The sequence below is a fragment of the Ranitomeya variabilis genome, chromosome 6 (genome assembly GCF_051348905.1).
Source record: "Ranitomeya variabilis isolate aRanVar5 chromosome 6, aRanVar5.hap1, whole genome shotgun sequence".
Taxonomy (NCBI): Eukaryota; Metazoa; Chordata; class Amphibia; order Anura; family Dendrobatidae; genus Ranitomeya; species Ranitomeya variabilis.
Window position 1 is genome coordinate 46,572,715 of NC_135237.1, and position 18,806 is coordinate 46,591,520.

Below are 18,806 nucleotides of genomic sequence, written 5' to 3' on the forward strand. Positions count from 1 at the left end.
CATTTCTCGATGCTGCCTTCAAATGGGGGCAGAAGAAAAGGATTGACCACTTTCAAAATTGTTTTTTGGGGCTTTAGGAAAAAAAAATAGAATATCAGAAAAAACTAAAGAAAATGTGTACATACCGCCCTTGTAAACACTGGGGTTTTTGAGAGCAGCCTGATGAAGGGGCAGAGACACTGATTTCAGCGATGTGACACTTACTGAGCTGCTTGCTGTCATTTTGATAAAATCTCTGCTGCAGATCTAGCAGTCCTCTGAATGCTGAGCTCCATAACCTCGCCCCCACCACTGATTGGCAGCTTTCTGCCTATTCACAGAGAGCAGCCGATCAGTGGTGGGGGGCGGGGTAATACAGCGCTCATGAATATGGAGGACTACCTGGCAGCAGGTTTACTAGTCCTCTAGTGACAATTTCATCAGAACTATAGTGAGCAGTAAGTGACATCACAGGAATCAGGGTGACAGACTCCAATTAAGGTTATTTGCAAAGCAGCCTCATTTTTCATTTTACAAAGGCAATGAATGCATTATTTGCGGAGGTGGACCGCTGCCTGTAATATAAAGAATGGGAAATATAGCAGCGGACATATTAAATGTGTGAAGTAAATTACTTTTCTTCGAATGGGGTAAATATTATTCCACAAAGAGGCACAGTGGCGGCAGAGAAGGCAGACAATAAATCGGTGGATGAGGAGGATTAAATGGACTCTAATCTCACAGCAAATTGTGCGCCGATCACATGAACACTCATAACAGTAAAACTACTCATCTGCCGAGAGTCAGAGAGGACGACGCAGACATGCCGACAGGTCACTGACGCACCAGCCTGTACTCATCAATGAGAATGTTGTGTTCAGACTCATTCTGTGTTTTTCAGTATCGCCCGGACAGCATTAGTACATAGCTACGGTATACGAGAGCGCCATACCACTGCGTGTGCAAGAACTGGATGCAATAAGTGCTGGGAAATTTAGACAGACCCTTCCAGATTCATGTTCTGGCACCTTAGCAGCCTCACAGGCACATTGGAGACAGTTGGGTCCCGCCCCTGAGGCTCACAGTCCCGCCCCTGAGGCTCACAGTCCCGCCCCTGAGGCTCACAGTTTTAGCTTTATAGTGTACTGCTCATTGCCTTGGTTACCGGCCACCTCTGCAGATTATTTCCTAGACATTGAGTGTGTGCTTGCAAGCTCTTTTCTTTTAGAGCCTACAAGCTTTGCGAAGGAAGCGGAGCAGATTGCCGGGCAGGATTCTGTGCTCCTCTGACGCAGCAGAGTCCAAGCTGCCTCTGCGTGCCGCATCTAAGAGAGCAGATGGACCGGACAATCTTAGGGAAAACATCGGCCCCTGGAGGACAGGAAGCAGGGAGGCAGAGGAGAAGTGCGTTCCTCACGAAGACACACAATTTTTAATTGTTTCTTTTGGAAGCTTTAAAAGGGGCTGCTCTCTCATCTGCACGTGGCAACGCTGCAAAAGGAGGACCACTTTAAGGCTGCATTATAACCTTGTAACAGCACAGTCAGGCACTGGTGCAGCATTAATGGGAAAACCTCTTACAGTACCATGTTTATCTGCGCAAAATGGACAATGGGAAAAACAGGAGCGTGTGAGGTTACAGAAACCGTGAAAAATCAGTTATTTTAACCTAATACATGGTCTGAAATCACCCAGAGCTGTTGTCGGGAATTGTCGGGAATAAGGAGAATATTGTTGATGGAGCCGCCTTTAGCATCACATGAGAAGTACCCACAAGAAAAAGGAATGTAATCTGTTTACAAAAAAAAAAAAAAAAGCGATTGGTAGAATCACTAGCGATCAAATGTCACCACTGTGGGAAGCTGAGCATTTTCACTGCAGCGGCCTCTGCAGGCGAAGTGTGGTAGTGCAAGTTGTCCATTCATTTGAATAAGACATGGTAGCGCTGAGTCCTCCAGAGTAGGAATCACTCTTTAATAGAGAGTTATTGGACAACAACCTGATGTGTCATTGACCTTCTCTATTCCCCAGGGCAGAACGGAAGAAGTGCAAACTGCAACTCAGCGTTGGTGCAGACAACCATGGATAGAATTGGATCGATTATGCAATTGACACTGATGAAATTCTGATCAGAGGGCGACTATGATTTGATTCTCTCGGATGAGGAGACTGAGGGGAAAAAATAGAAAAAAGAAAAAGTGCACCATCTTCTCTATCCTGTTAGCCTGTGGAAATCAGACTGCACTCAGAATTCATCAGAGTGCAATCCGATGGTTTCCACGGACTCATTGACTCGCATGGCCGAATGTGATCCGAATCCGTACTTGGATATGTGCACGGCCCCATAGACCAACATTGGTTTTGAGCGCGATTTAATGTTGTTGGATCGTACTCAGACAGAAAAATATGCTCTTCTGCACCGGCCCTTAGTCAATGATTTTTCCTGCATGCAAAGAGTCTGGATTTTCAGTGTTTGGTTCTTCTGTCACTTTTTACCATCAGGACTAGGTGTCTCGTGCCTCCTGGTCCCACCAGGCACCACCACTGATTGGGTTCTTTCTGTGTATAAACAGAAAGCAGCCAATCAGAGGTGTGGGCGGGGTCATACAGAGCTCAGCATTCAGAGATCTGCAGCAGAGAAAACTAGGATTCTATCACAACTGCTGCACCCAGTAAACTAAGATGCATCGCTGGAATCAGGGTCTCCGTCCCTACATCACTTTGCTGTCACATTACAAAGCCAAAAACCTGCTGACAGATTCCCTTTAATGTATCATTTAGTCTCTAGCTTTCAGCCTTGTCTTCAAGGTATTGAGCCCGTGTGTGACATACCGCTCTACGTAATTACATGCATCTATGTAGCCATCTGCAGGCCACTCCACAATGTGTGGGTCAAGTTGGTGCCAGGCAGAGAATTACTTACTGAAAGGAAATGATTATTAGACTTTATCTAATTATCATGCTATAGTAATACAAGCCATGGCTTAGGAAACAGTCTAGCGGCTGACGGTTTCCAGCATGCCTCAGCGGATATTTTATTTTTTTTTCCTTTGAAGACGACACACTGGTTACTTCTAGTTCGGTATCAAGACCAATATGTAAGCTGAAGAAATATTAGGGGAAACGAGACCCGACACGCCCGAATGACTTTCCTCTTCCCAATTCATAGTAAATTGCGCAAAGTCTTATCCTGCCAACAGACGTACGGAGGGGAAGCGCGCGATATCTTCAGGCTTTTCCACCGAAATCACAAGAGTAAAGAAAGAATTTGCAGTATTCCCCATCAGCGATTATTCATTTGTACCTGCTGCAACGCCTCTTTGACCTTGTTAATCGCAGGGTCAGAGACCCGAGACCACCCGAATGCAGGAATGAAGGGGCAGTGACCTGTACAATAACTTACCCAGAGATCAGTAAGGGGCAGCACTTATGTCATCTGGATGATTTATCCCGTTAGTCTCAGAGTATGTTGTACCTCACCGTGCTCAGATAAGACGTTTTCCGGGTGCTCGACAAAGATGATCGAGTCCCCGTGTTTCATGGCTGTTCGACAGCCGCAACACATGCAGGGATCCCGTTGGTTAGGCAATCCCCGCATGTGCTGCAGCTGTTGAACAGCCATGAGACACGGAGCTGCGAAGACTCGAGCATATTATTCGAACACACCGATACTCGTTTAAGACTCGAGCATGCTCAGATAACACCTTATCCAAGCATGCTCGCTCATCAATAATCCTTTCCAGAGGATACATTACAACGCAATACGTGAGAGATTGGAAGTCGTTCTGCTGCCAACACGCAACCATTCAGTAATCCCAAAAATTTGACTATCTATTGGAATATTTGTATAGGAAAAAAAATATAATAATTTGGTTGAATAATAAAATCTGATGTTCCCGATCACAACCTTGTCTAATGTCCTAGATTTTCCAGGACTACTGGGCCAAAAGGGACAGGGATGATGTAAGCCCTGCCAAAAAAAATAAAAAATGGTGTTCTGACTGGGATGGAGGGTACTTAAAGGGAATCTGTCAGTAGGATCAACCCTCCTAAGCCGTCTATATGGGCATGTAGGTCATAAGAAGCTGAATAATATGATACCTTGATATCCGAGATCCGTTGTCTTGTGCCAGAGAAATCCATTGTGTTCTTAATATGTAAATGAGCTGTTAAGATCTGTGGGTTGGACATAGATCTCCCTGAGAATCTGCCTCCAGAGCTTATTTTATATGAATGGAGGAGTTACCAGTGTGAGACATGTAATGGCTGACAGTCTGCTGTCCTGATCTACATGTCTCACACTGGCAAGTCCACCTTTCACATAAAATAAGATGTGACACATAAGCCATATACTTATCACTGCAACTCCATCTAATACTGTAATAAACCCCAGCCGCAAAAGGAGAAAGAGCATATGGGGTTAATGTGGTCTTAAGGCGAATTACACAAAAAAAAGTCCAGGACACCCCCTCTACAGGCCCCCAACATATTAAAAAGATGAAAACAAAAAGATAAAAGACGTTTTCTACAGATCAGCCATTAAACTGCAGCCATCAGACGACGGTCAAAAAGCAAATTTTCTGCCATTTTATTTTAGACTGCGGGTTGATAAATATGCCCCATTGTGTTAAACACAAGGCTACTGTTCTCACTCATCCATACAGCAATGGACAGTGCGGACTGTACAAGTATCAGACCAAGAGCAGCCGAGAATGCAGATTATGAGGAATCCTCCCCTCCCGACAAGAAAAGCATGATTGTGTCCAACGCCATCCGGAGAAGACTAATCAGCTAATTAATTTCATGTAAAATTATGAACAATTCCTCAACCTTGAAGTATCAGAGGCCTCCGTAACTCCTCACTTAGCCATCACCTAGAACTTTATTTACTGCCACAGTCCAGAAACTAAAAATCCTCAGTGGCTCCTGCCATCACTGATCGGTGATATTATAATTTAGAGGCAGAGCCTAGGAGGCTGTACTATCTGTGCCTTGATAATAAAGAGGTAGATCCTGGGAGGCAGAGTCAGAGAGGTGGTCCCATCTGTGCCTTGATTATATAGAGGCAGAGTCTAGGAGGTGGTCCCATCTGTGCCTGGATAATATAGAGGCAGAGTCTAGGAGGTGGTCCCATCTGTGCCTAGATAATATAGAGGCAGAGTCTAGGAAGTGGTCCCATCTGTGCCTGGATAATATAGAGGCAGAGTCTAGGAGGTGGTCCCATCAGTGCCTGGATAATATAGAGGCAGAGTCAGAGAGGTGGTCCCATCTGTGCCTTGATTATATAGAGGCAGAGTCTAGGAGGTGGTCCCATCTGTGCCTTGATTATATAGAGGCAGAGTCTAGGAAGTGGTCCCATCTGTGCCTGGATAATATAGAGGCAGAGTCTAGGAGGTGGTCCCATCTGTGCCTAGATAATATAGAGGCAGAGTCAGAGAGGTGGTCCCATCTGTGCCTTGATTATATAGAGGCAGAGTCTAGGAGGTGGTCCCATCTGTGCCTAGATAATATAGAGGCAGAGTCTAGGAGGTGGTCCCGTCTGTGCCTAGATAATATAGAGGCAGAGTCTAGGAAGTGGTCCCATCTGTGCCTGGATAATATAGAGGCAGAGTCTAGGAAGTGGTCCCATCTGTGCCTAGATAATATAGAGGCAGAGTCAGAGAGGTGGTCCCATCTGTGCCTTGATTATATAGAGGCAGAGTCTAGGAGGTGGTCCCATCCACGCCCCATTTGGAAGAAGCTACTTGCGAAACGGCGCTTGTTGGGCGCAGGAGGCCTCCACATCACCTTGACCTGAGCGCACAGACCCTCTGATATTTACAACTACAGGTAATCCGTCTTGTTTAGGGAGTGAGATCTGCTCTTATGATATGCTCAATCAGTATATATAGTGATTTTTCTTTCACTTCCCAAGTGTTCCTATAGCACTCTATGCTAATACATTGGTATACATCTGACTGCTTTTCATGAGCACCCTCCCTAAGGGTATTACCTTCTAAATATTTTGTTCTGTGCACTGTGTATTCTTGTGGAGTGCCTCCTTTGGTTTGGAGGTTCGGTTTTGCTTCCCCCCCTGTCTTTTTCTATTTATTATGAATTATTATGTGTTATACTTTTTAGAACAATATTCTGAATAAACTTATTAATTTTAATAGCTCTCTTTTCACTTCATTTTTTCTGGTGACACCCATCACTGGAAAATGTGTTTATGCATTATGTGGAAGTGACCCAGCCATTGCTAATACAGGACTATGGAAATAATATAGAGGCAGAGTCTAGGAGGTGGTCCCAGTGCCTGGATAATATAGAGGCAGAGTCTAGGAAGTGGTCCCATCTGTGCCTAGATAATATAGAGGCAGAGTCAGAGAGGTGGTCCCATCTGTGCCTTGATTATATAGAGGCAGAGTCTAGGAGGTGGTCCCATCTGTGCCTAGATTATATAGAGGCACAGTCTGGGAAGTGGTCCCCATCTGTGCCTAGATTATATAGAGGCAGAGTCTAGGAAGTGGTCCCATCTGTGCCTAGATCATATAGAGGCAGAGTCTAGGAGGTGGTCTTATCTGTGCCTAGATCATATAGAGGCAGAGTCTAGGAGGTGGTCCCGTCTGTGCCTGGATAATATAGAGGCAGAGTCTAAGGAAGTGGTCCCATCTGTGCCTAGATAATATAGAGGCAGAGTCTAGGAGGTGGTCCCATCTGTGCCTGGATAATATAGAGGCAGAGTCTAGGAAGTGGTCCCATCTGTGCCTAGATCATATAGAGGCAGAGTCTAGTAGGTGGTCCCATCTGTGCCTAGATCATATAGAGGCAGAGTCTAGGAGGTGGTCCCGTCTGTGCCTGGATAATATAGAGGCAGAGTCTAGGAAGTGGTCCCATCTGTGCCTAGATAATATAGAGGCAGAGTCTAGGAAGTGGTCCCATCTGTGCCTAGATAATATAGAGGCAGAGTCTAGGAAGTGGTCCCATCTGTGCCTAGATAATATAGAGGCAGAGTCTAGGAAGTGGTCCCATCTGTGCCTAGATCATATAGAGGCAGAGTCTAGGAGGTGGTCCCGTCTGTGCCTAGATTATATAGAGGCAGAGTCTAGGAGGTGGTCCCATCTGTGCCTAGATTATATAGAGGCAGAGTCTAGGAGGTGGTCCCATCTGTGCCTAGATAATATAGAGGCAGAGTCTAGGAGGTGGTCCCAGTGCCTGGATAATATAGAGGCAGAGTCTAGGAAGTGGTCCCATCTGTGCCTAGATAATATAGAGGCAGAGTCAGAGAGGTGGTCCCATCTGTGCCTTGATTATATAGAGGCAGAGTCTAGGAGGTGGTCCCATCTGTGCCTAGATTATATAGAGGCACAGTCTGGGAAGTGGTCCCCATCTGTGCCTAGATTATATAGAGGCAGAGTCTAGGAAGTGGTCCCATCTGTGCCTAGATCATATAGAGGCAGAGTCTAGGAGGTGGTCTTATCTGTGCCTAGATCATATAGAGGCAGAGTCTAGGAGGTGGTCCCGTCTGTGCCTGGATAATATAGAGGCAGAGTCTAAGGAAGTGGTCCCATCTGTGCCTAGATAATATAGAGGCAGAGTCTAGGAGGTGGTCCCATCTGTGCCTGGATAATATAGAGGCAGAGTCTAGGAAGTGGTCCCATCTGTGCCTAGATCATATAGAGGCAGAGTCTAGGAGGTGGTCCCATCTGTGCCTAGATCATATAGAGGCAGAGTCTAGGAGGTGGTCCCGTCTGTGCCTGGATAATATAGAGGCAGAGTCTAGGAAGTGGTCCCATCTGTGCCTAGATAATATAGAGGCAGAGTCTAGGAAGTGGTCCCATCTGTGCCTAGATAATATAGAGGCAGAGTCTAGGAAGTGGTCCCATCTGTGCCTAGATAATATAGAGGCAGAGTCTAGGAAGTGGTCCCATCTGTGCCTAGATAATATAGAGGCAGAGTCTAGGAAGTGGTCCCATCTGTGCCTAGATCATATAGAGGCAGAGTCTAGGAGGTGGTCCCGTCTGTGCCTAGATTATATAGAGGCAGAGTCTAGGAGGTGGTCCCATCTGTGCCTAGATCATATAGAGGCAGAGTCTAGGAATTGGTCCCATCTGTGCCTAGATAATATAGAGGCAGAGTCTAGGAGGTGGTCCCATCTGCGCCTAGATCATATAGAGGCAGAGACAGGGATGTGATACTATCTGTACTTAATCTACATGCACATAAATCTGCCTGTCATTCTCTGTAAACTATTTACTGGGCAGACAGAAAAATAAAGTGATCCAAATATACATCCACGTGCTATATAATGCCTGGATAACACACTAGTAGTCGACCCACAATCTGCTGCAACCTCTGAGGTTGGGGACTCACCAGTGTTGTCAGCAGCTGCCATAGGGCGTTATATATATATATATATATATCTACATGGGAAGACCAGTTTCAGACTGCACCGAAGCATGCGAACTGTGGTGGTGTTTATTAGACAATCCCTCTAAACAAGCCATCATCCCTTTAACCTTAGAATTAAACCAAAAAAAAAACAAACAAAAAAAAAATAATTCCTCCCAATAGCCGCAGGTTACACACTGATCGAGATACCAAATAACAGTCCCAGTTATAAATAAATCCATCTAAAACAATCCATGGAAAGGACGTTTTTGTGAGAAGCCAGAAGGTCAAGGATCATTCCAGGCGATCCCTGCAGGTGCTGCGGTGAGACATGCAGCTGCAGGGACTCGGACATATTATTCGAGCACGTAGAATACGCTCGGTCAGCACCCCAGCATGCTGAGATAACACCTTATCCTGGCACATTCGCTCATCACTAGTTATAATCACACAGCTCTTATTCAGCACAAGGTCACCCATTCATTTTAATGGGCGCTATTTAATTCCACTTGCCCTTGCAAGAGGAAATGCACCATTAACTTAACCATTAACGGGCAGCACGGTGGCGCAGTGGTTAGCACAGCAGCCTTGCAGCGCTGGAGTCCTGGGTTCTAATCCCACCTTGGACAACATCTGCAAAGAGTTTGCATGTTATCCCCGTGTTTGCGTGGGTTCCCTCCGGGATCTCCGGTTTCCTCCCACATTCCAAAGACATACTGATAGGGAATTTAGATTGTGAGCCCCATCGGGGACAGTGATGTGTGCAAACTGTAAAGCGCTGCGTAATATGTTAGTGCTATATAAAAATAAAGATTATTATTATTATTATTATTAACTTCAAAAAGAGGTGATCTGCAATACCAGACACAACCTATAAAGCGGAGTGGCGCTGTTTTTTTGGTTTTTTGGAAGAGGGCGGCAGAGATTTTGTATTCCTGCATTCTCACCAAGGGTCCTGGTGCTACACGTGAAATGAAGTCATGTTAAATGGAAGAAAGCAGGAGTCTTAAATACCAATAGTGACTCATCTGATCTGGAGAAACCGGAGCGTAGCGAGAATATGGAAATTCCCTGGAATAGGGCAGGACTTCAATAAAAAGCAAGAACTAAAACAGGAAATGTATCTACCTGCACGAACAAGAGGAAACCGCCGAGGAGGTAAAGGGACCAGAAGAGCAAGAAACGGCAAACAACGGAGATCACCCGTAATGTCGCTCCTCCGCACTAATGAGCAGCGACTGACAATATAGATTATATATATATATATATATATATATATATATATATATATATATATATATATATATATATATATATATATACACATACACACACACATGCATACACACACACACACACACACACACACACACACACATATATATACATACATGCATGCATGCATACATACATACATACATACACACACACAGTATACACTACAGTTCTATAGTTTAGGGTCACCCAGACAATTGTGTTTTACATGAAAGCTCATACTTTCATCAAATGAGTTGCCAAATGAATGTAAAATCTAGTCCAGACATTGACAAAGTTCGAAAAAAAGATTTTTATTTGAAATAATAATTTTCTCCTTCAGACTTTGCTTTCGTCATAGAATGCCCCCTTTACAGCAATTCCAGCATTGCAGACCTTCGGCATTCTAGTAGTTAATTTGCTGAGGTAATCTGGAGAAATTTCACCCCGTGCTTCCAGAAGCCCCTCCACAAGTTGGTTTGGCTTGATTGACACTTTTTTGCACCATACGGTCAAGCTGCTCCCACAACAGCTCAATGGGGTTGAGATCTGGTGACTGCGCTGGCCGCTCCATTACAGATAGAACACCATCTGCTTGCTTCTTCCCTAAATAGTTCTTGCATAATTTGGAGGTGTGCTTAGGGTCATTGTCCTGTTGTAGGATGAAATTGGCTCCAATAAGGCGCGTCCACAGGGTATGGCATGGCATTACAAAATGGAGTGATAGCCTTCCTTATTCAATATCCCTTTTATCTTGTACAAATCTCCCACTTTACCAGCACCAAAGCAACCCCAGACCATCACATTACCTTCACCATGCTTGACAGATGGCGTCAGACACTCTTCCAGCATCTTTTCAGTTGTTCTGCGTCTTATAAATGGTCTTCTGTGTGATCCAAACACCTCAAACTTGGATTCTTCTGCCCATAACACTTTTCCAATCTTCCTCTGTCCTATGTGTTCTTTTGCCCATATTAATCTTTTCCTTTTATTAGCCAGTCTCAGATATGGCTTTATCTTTGCCACTCTGCCCTGAAGGCCAGCATCCCGGAGTCGCCTCTTCACTGTAGATGTTGATATTGGCATTTTGCGTGTACTATTTAATGAAGCTGCCAGTTGAGGACCTGTGAGGCATCGATTTCTCATACTACAGACTCTAATGTACTTCTCTAGATGCTCAGTTGTGCAGCGGGGCCTCCCACTTCTCTTTCTACTCTGGTTAGAGCCTGTTTGTGCTCTCCTCTGAAGGGAGTAGTGCACACCGTTGTAGGAAATCTTCAGTTTCTTGGAAATCTCTCCCATGGAATAGCCTTAATTTCTAAGAACAAGAATAGACTGTCGAGTTTCACATGAAAGTTCTTTTTTTCTGGCCATTTTGAGAGTTTAATGGAACCAACAAATGTAATGCTCCAGATTCTCAACTGGCTCAAAGGAAGGTCAGGTTTATAGGTTCTCTAATCAGCCAAACTGTTCTCAGCTGTGCTAACATACTTGCACAAGGGGTTTCAAGGGTATTCTAACCATCCATTAGCCTTCTTACACAGTTAGCAAACACAAAGTACCATAAGAACACTGGAAACGGGCCTCTATACACCTATGACGATATTGCATTACAAACCAGACGTTTGCAGCTAGAATAGTCATTTACCACATTAACAATGTATAGAGTGTATTTCTGAATCGTTTAATGTTAGCTTCATTGGAAAAAACTGCTTTTCTTTCAAAAATAAGGAAATTTCCAAGTGACCCTAAACTTTGGAACAGTAGAGTGTGTGTGTGTGTGTGTGTGTGTGTGTGTGTGTGTGTGTGTGTGTGTGTGTGTGTGTGTGTGTGTGTGTGTGTGTGTGTGTGTGTGTATACACCCACACATACATACATACACATACATATACACACACAATCTCACAAGAAAATTAATAATGAATGAGACTACAAATTTCTTTGCTGTCCCTTAGAAAATTAAATATGCAATGCATTAAGTACCTGGACTTGTGTTTCAAGCCGCAAGAATGTAAGAAATGGAGTCATTCCTTATTAATGCTGATGTTACGGCTTATCGCAAGTCATTTCATTACGCTGCTTCTCCGGCTGACACATTATGCTGAGACATGTACTTTAAATTTAGGATTACCTACAGAATTATAGAAACATCTCCATTATATCTGCAAATGTGGGCTGAAATGTATTCATCAACAGAAGTGCAGTTTTTTTTTTAAAGTATTTTATTTTCTTATAGGAAATTAGCATCAAGATTTTCCAGCCACTAGGACCTTGGGGTCACTTTTGTAAAAGTTTAAAGTGTAAACCTTTAACAAATTATATATATATATATATATATATATATATATATATATATATATATATATATATATATATATATATATATATATATATATATATATATATATATATATATATATATATATATATATATATATATATATATATATATATATATCTATATCCCAAGACACCCACCGCACCGATCACTCAGCCTCACCCTTATGGGTGTGTAGCTCAGCAGACAGGAGCACAAAGCTCCTGTCTGAGTGTGCGCACAGGGCGGAGCATGGATTCACGGGCTGCAAGGCACGACCTGTGCTTGTCTGCTGACAGGTGCACTTCTCTGGTGGGGTTTTCTTTGGGCAATTGGTGGGCGTCTCAGGACCTGAAACATCAATAATCTGCTTACAATTAAAGGAGCATTAAAATAATTTTTCATAAAATTAAAGAAGGGCTACTCTTTAAGGGCGCTCAGCAGTGCAACCCAGAAAAGTGTTTGGGAGCCTCATAAAGCAGTGGTGGCGTACAGTACTTTAGAAAATAGAAAAAAAACCAAAAAACTTTTAAACACTAGGAAAATCAACAAACATTGACCTTTTAAAAATGTAAGTAATAGGGGTAGTGGGACGGGAATGTGAGGAGAATGCACGCCTTGAGCCTGGTTACTGATTAGTATCAGTGTGTGAATGAGTGCGGTATGCGGGGTGTGCACACATGTGATTAGAGTGTAATAAGTGAATGTTGGACTTCCGCCGCACAGGTGTCATGGCTGGCTAGTTATATTCAGATCTATCAACTTTTAATAGAATTGTGCAAGTGGCTAAACACTGTTGGCTCAAATATATGGGTGGTCATCATGGCAAATACCAGGAAAACTTCACATCATGGCATCGTAGGGATGGGCAAGAGGAGAGGGATGATGGTCTACAGGGGAAAAAAAAAAAAAAGAAAAACTATTGATGGTCTTGACCCTTTATAGTAAATATCAGCAGTATTTACTATAAAGTGGGCAGGGACAGACTGGTACCGCTAAGCACGTCCGCCACTTACAGGTGCTTCTCATAAAATTAGAATATCATCTAAAAGTTAATTTCGGTTCCTCAATGTTAAAAGTGAAACTCATTATATAGAGTCATTACAGAGTGATCAATTTCAAGTGTTTATTTGTTAATGTTGATGATTATGGCTTAGAGCCAATGAAAACCCAAAAGTCATCATCATTAGTTGTTCTTTGAGACATCCATTATATATGATTGACAAGATTTTATGTGGATTTATTTGAAATAAACTTTATTGACTTTCTTATACACTTCATATGCCTTTAATGGTTCTAAGTAATATAGTTATGTATGAAGTGTGACCTAGGGTATTTAGGATTTTTTGAGGACTAATATGCATACATACAGTGGCACCTGTTGACCATATGCTCGCTCTACTTCATAGGCATACAGTGGCATATGTTGGCCATAGGCGCTCTACTATATAGGCATACACCGGCATCTGTTGGCCATAGGCTCTCTACTATATAGGCATACAGTGGCATCTGTTGGCCATAGGCTCGCTGTACTATATTAGGCATACAGTGGAATCCGTTGGCCATAGGGTCTCTACTACATAGGCATACAGTGGCATCTGTTGGCCATAGGCGCTCTACTACATAGGCATACAGTGGCATCTGTTGGCCATAGGCTCTCTACTATATAGGCATACAGTGGCATCTGTTGGCCATAGGCTCGCTGTACTATATAGGCATACAGTGGCATCTGTTGGCCATAGGCGCTCTACTATATAGGCATACAGTGGCATCTGTTGGCCATAGGCTCGCTGTACTATATAGGCATACAGTGGCATCTGTTGGCCATAGGCTCTCTACTATATAGGCATACAGTGGCATCTGTTGGCCATAGGCTCGCTGTACTATATAGGCATACAGTGGCATCTGTTGGCCATAGGCGCTCTACTATATAGGCATACAGTGGCATCTGTTGGCCATAGGCTCGCTGTACCATATAGGCATACAGTGGCATCTGTTGGCCATAGGCGCTCTACTATATAGGCATTCAGTGGCATCTGTTGGCCATAGGCTCGCTGTACTATATAGGCATACAGTGGCATCTGTTGGCCATAGGCGCTCTACTATATAGGCATACAGTGGCACCTGTTGGCCATAGGCGCTCTACTATATAGGCATACAGTGGCATCTGTTGGCCATAGGCTCTCTACTACATAGGCATACAGTGGCATCTGTTGGCCATAGGCTCTCTACTACATAGGCATACAGTGGCATCTGTTGGCCATAGGCTCGCTCTACTATATAGTCATACACCGGCACCTGTTGGCCATAGGCTCGCTCTATACAGTGGCATCAATTGGCCATTAGCACTTATTCTATAAATATGGAAAAATGTCATTACCCAAAAATAAATGAGCACCCTTACAAAAGGAAAGAAAAAAAAAAAAAAAAGTCTACAAAAATTACAGAGAAAAATGAAACTTGTCTAATGCTATAAATAGGGGTGGAGGTTTGGATGAAGGAGTAGTGAGAGCTCAGCTGGGGAACTAGCAGTTAACGAAAAACAGAAGCAAGCGCCAGGATTCATGTTGTATAGGTTGATGTACAAAACATATAGCACAAGTCTGTAATTAAGTAACGAGAGAGGCTGCGAGTAACCATGGCAACGAGGCGGCTGATTGACAGAGAACACGCTAAGGATCGTACTCCGCCGTGCAGGCAGCTCTTACCAGAGACTCTCGCATAAGAGAAAATTGATCTTTCCCAGAAGCTTCACCTTCTACTACGTGATGATCCCAGCGTCATCGGAATCACAAATCATTAATGGATCGCTGACGATTCATCAGTGTGGAATATACAGGATTGGGGAGGGGCGGCAGAGCTCTGGGCAGCCCAACCGTGCCGTCGTTTATAAAGACTGAACGTGGAGAACGCCGGCACAGCCAATAAACGGGGACAGCTTCCATAACATGTGAAAAGTTCTCTGGAAATCCAGAATTCTGAAACTTAACTTTTTTCAGCCCGTCTAGGGGACTTAAATCTGCGATCATTTGATTGTACTGTTTAAAGCAATAGTCTGCTCCCGAGCCCACTCCATACAACTACATCAATTATTTCAGAAAAAGGTCACTAATCCAAAAAAAATAAATAAACCGTGAAAAAGGCCTCACATTTATTTAAAGGTGTTGTCCACGGTCAATAAAACCAAGCTACTTACTTACATTCTACCAATGTAACATTAAAGAGGATTGCTAACTTGCTAAAAAAAAAAAAATGAAAAATATTTTGTATGATTCCCTTAACTCTGCTGATTCTGACGCTATTTTCCTTTTTAGGCTGCGTGGCTCTATTGCGGAGATACGCGCATTTGTTTTTCTGGAGCGTATTATGTGAAATCTCCCCTAGCAATCCAACTGGGTGTTTCCTCAGTCTTCACTGGAGGCGTGCGCTTCACCACTCCCTGCCTGATGCGGCCAATCACAGCTCAGCAGCTGATCTTGCAGTTTAAGTCTCAGACACTGCTGAGCTGTGATTGGAAACATCTGGACTAGAAGGGTGAAAGTGCACGCCCCCAGAAGACTGAAGAATCGCCCAGTTGGGATGCAAAGCGGAGATTTCACATATTGCTCTCCAGAAGAAACAAATGTGAACCTCTCTCTAATGTGGTAATAACTCTGGAATGCTTCAACATATCCCAGTGATTTTGAGACTGTTTTTTCATGACACATTATACTTTATGACAATGGTAAATTTAGGTCAATATGTTTTGCGTTTATTTATAAAAAATATCGGAACTTTGAGAAAAAATGTTAAAAAATTAGCAATTTTCAAAATTTGAATGATTATCCCTTTAATCCAGATAGTCATGCCACAGCAAAACATTAATAAATAACATTTCCCTCATATCTGCTTTACATCAGCATCATTTGTAAAATGTTATTTTATTTTGTTAGTATTTTAGAAGGTTTCAAAATATAGCAGTCATTTTTCATTTTTTTCAAGGAAATTTACAAAATGTATTATTTTAGGGACCTATCCATGTTTGAAGTGAATTTTGCAAAAAAAACAAAACAAAACAAAACAAAAAAACCACCTCCTTGACTCATCACACATTGCTCAATACAACGATGAGAGAGACGAAAGTCAAAAACAACAATTAAACTTATTTCAACATGTTGTCCACACGACTTCAATTTGCTGGCGTGCACACCGCTCCTGCAAGTTCTAGGTTGGGTTTACACAAAACATCAATCTTCGATCTGACCCGACCTGTGCCCTAATTACTGACTGTTGTAAACATACATGCCAAGAGTTATTTTTTTTATTCTCCTACATTTTACATAAGTAAATAGCAGTAAATACATGGCAGCTTTCTTTGAATATAGCAGAGAATTTTGCAGAGCAGCAGTTGAAAGCAGTTTCTAAAGGAGTCACTTGTAAACTGTTGCAGCTGCTATTGATTGTGTCTAGTGAACTAAGCGCTGTTAAAATGAAAGACTAAGCTGCAATACCACAAACACCCTGAAATTCTACTATTGTGCATTATAGGTTTTCTGGTTTATCACTCTTAAAGAGTAACTTTTTTATTATTATTATTATCCTCAAGGCTTTGCAATGCTATGAAGAACTTCTGTTACATTTCATTACCTTATTTTGCTTCCTTTAATCTCAAACAAAATGCTGCAGTACCGTTTCTGCACCCAGCTCATGCTCCTTTAGAAATGACTTTTCACTGCTGCACTACAAAAATCCCTACCCTACATTCAAAAGAATCAAAAAGTTGCCTGTCTAAGTACGAGGTTGGTAGCAGAGGCCAAGAAAAATAAAGTCTCCTGCTCAAACAAGGCAAATACTGTACTGTTGATTTTTTTAATATAGTGTATAGATTTTGTTGAGCAGCAGCTAAAAGCAGCTTCTAAAGAAGTATAAACTGGCCATGTGAAAAACTTTGACGAAGGCCATTACAAAAAAAATCATCACTTTCAAAGCTCGGGAGATAATTAAAACAAAAAATTACAATCTGAAATCTTCCTATCAGTTCAGTAACAGGGGCAGTATCTCTATGTCAATGCTGTCTCCATTACTGCAGGGACCCTCCAGCGAGCCCTGCGATGGCTTCTTTCCGGCTGCATTTGAGGTCTTTATTCAGCCACTTTTGGCCGTTGCTGAGTAAATAGGCACCTATGGATATATTTGACATATGCCGATGGGAGTTTTCAGTGTGAATGCAGCCTTAGAATGTTGTAACGTTAAAGCCTAAAACCCATCACCCCAGGTACTACAGGTAGACACTTACCAGCTGGAGAATGTCTTCATCTTTTGGCATCACGCTAAGTTCTAAGGTGGAATCACTGCAAAAAATGACATTTTACATCCTGGTTAGTTTCATCTTTATTGGCATTTGAACGTCTCCATCTCACATAACTGAAAACTTAGCAGGAGCCCGTTTCTGCCCCAAATACCACATTCCCAAAATTCTTACCCAATCACTGATCTGAAAAAATTAGTCATCTCTTCCTATTTGGAAACATCTTTGGCCTGCCATGGTAAACGAGGCCGACGTGAAAATGCTCCATATAGGTGTATAAATACACTAGGTTCCAAATTATTATGCAAATTATATTTTTCTCGGATTTTCCTAAATGGTCGGTGCAAATGACAGTCAGTCTAATAAAAGTCATCACCCGAATATACATCGAATTTTACTGAAGGAACCTCCCAATGATAACAGTATAATCTCCAAAATGATTAAAAACTCAGAATGCACTGTTCCAAATTATTAGGCACAGTAGAATTTCTAAACATTTGATATGTTTTAAAGAACTGAAAATGCTCATTTGTGGAATTTGCAGTATTAGGAGGTCACATTCACTGAACAAAAAAGCTATTTAACTCCAAAACATCCTAACAGGCCAAGTTATATGTTAACATAGGACCCTTCTTTGATATCACCTTCACAATTCTTGCATCCATTGAACTTGTGAGTTTTCGGAGAGTTTCTGCTTGTATTTCTTTGCCTCCCAGAGCTGCTGTTTTGATGTGAACTGCCTCCCACCCTCATAGATCTTTTGCGTGATGATACTCCAAAGGTTCTCTATAGGGTTGTGGTCAGGGGAAGATGGTGGCCACACCATGAGTTTATCTCCTTTTATGCCCATAGCAGCCAATGACGCAGAGGTTTTCTTTGCAGCATGAGATGGTGCATTGTAAGCATGAAGATGATTTTGCTCCAGAAGGCACAATTCTAATTTTTATACCATGGAAGAAAGTTGTCAGTCAGAAACTCTATATACTTTTGCAGATGTCATTTTCACACCTTCAGGAACCTTAAAGGGCCCTACAAGCTGTTTCTTCATGATTCTGGCCCAAAACATGACTCCTCAACCTCCTTGCTGACGACGCAGCCTTGTTGGGACATGGTGGCCATCCACCAACCATCCACTACTCCATCCATCTGGACCATCCAGGGTTGCTCGACACTCATCAGTAAACAAGACTGTTTGAAAATTAGTCTTCATGTATGTCTGGGCCCACTGCAACCATTTCTGCTTGTGAACAGTTTAGGGGTGGTCGAATATTAGGTTTATGCACCACAGCAAGCCTTTGAAGGAGCCTACACCTTGAGGTTCGAGGGACTCCAGAGGCACCAGCAGCTTCAAATATCTGTTTGCTGCTTTGTAATGGTATTTTGGCAGCTGCTGTCTTAATCCAATAAAGTTGTCTGGCAGAAACCTTCCTCATTATGCCTTTATCTGCATGAACTCTGTCTGTGCGCTGTTTCAGTCACAAATCTCTTCACAGTATGATGATCACTCTTAAGTTTTCGTGAAATATCTAATGTTTTCATACCTTGATCAAGGCATTGCACTATTTAACGCTTTTCAGCAGCAGAGAGATCCTTTTTATT

General features: G+C 42.7%; 1 protein-coding gene across 8 annotated transcripts in view; it reads right to left on the reverse strand.

The window, feature by feature from the left end:
- The window catches only part of ARHGAP21 (Rho GTPase activating protein 21), a 138,923-nt gene that overhangs the window by 42,923 nt on the left and 77,194 nt on the right, over nucleotides 1-18,806 (reverse strand). For all 8 annotated transcript variants that reach the window (XM_077268388.1, XM_077268386.1, XM_077268383.1 and 5 more), the window contains exon 6: nucleotides 17,196-17,250. In XM_077268388.1, coding sequence (XP_077124503.1) covers nucleotides 17,196-17,250 — 55 coding nt within the window. The remainder of the gene's footprint in view (nucleotides 1-17,195; nucleotides 17,251-18,806) is intronic.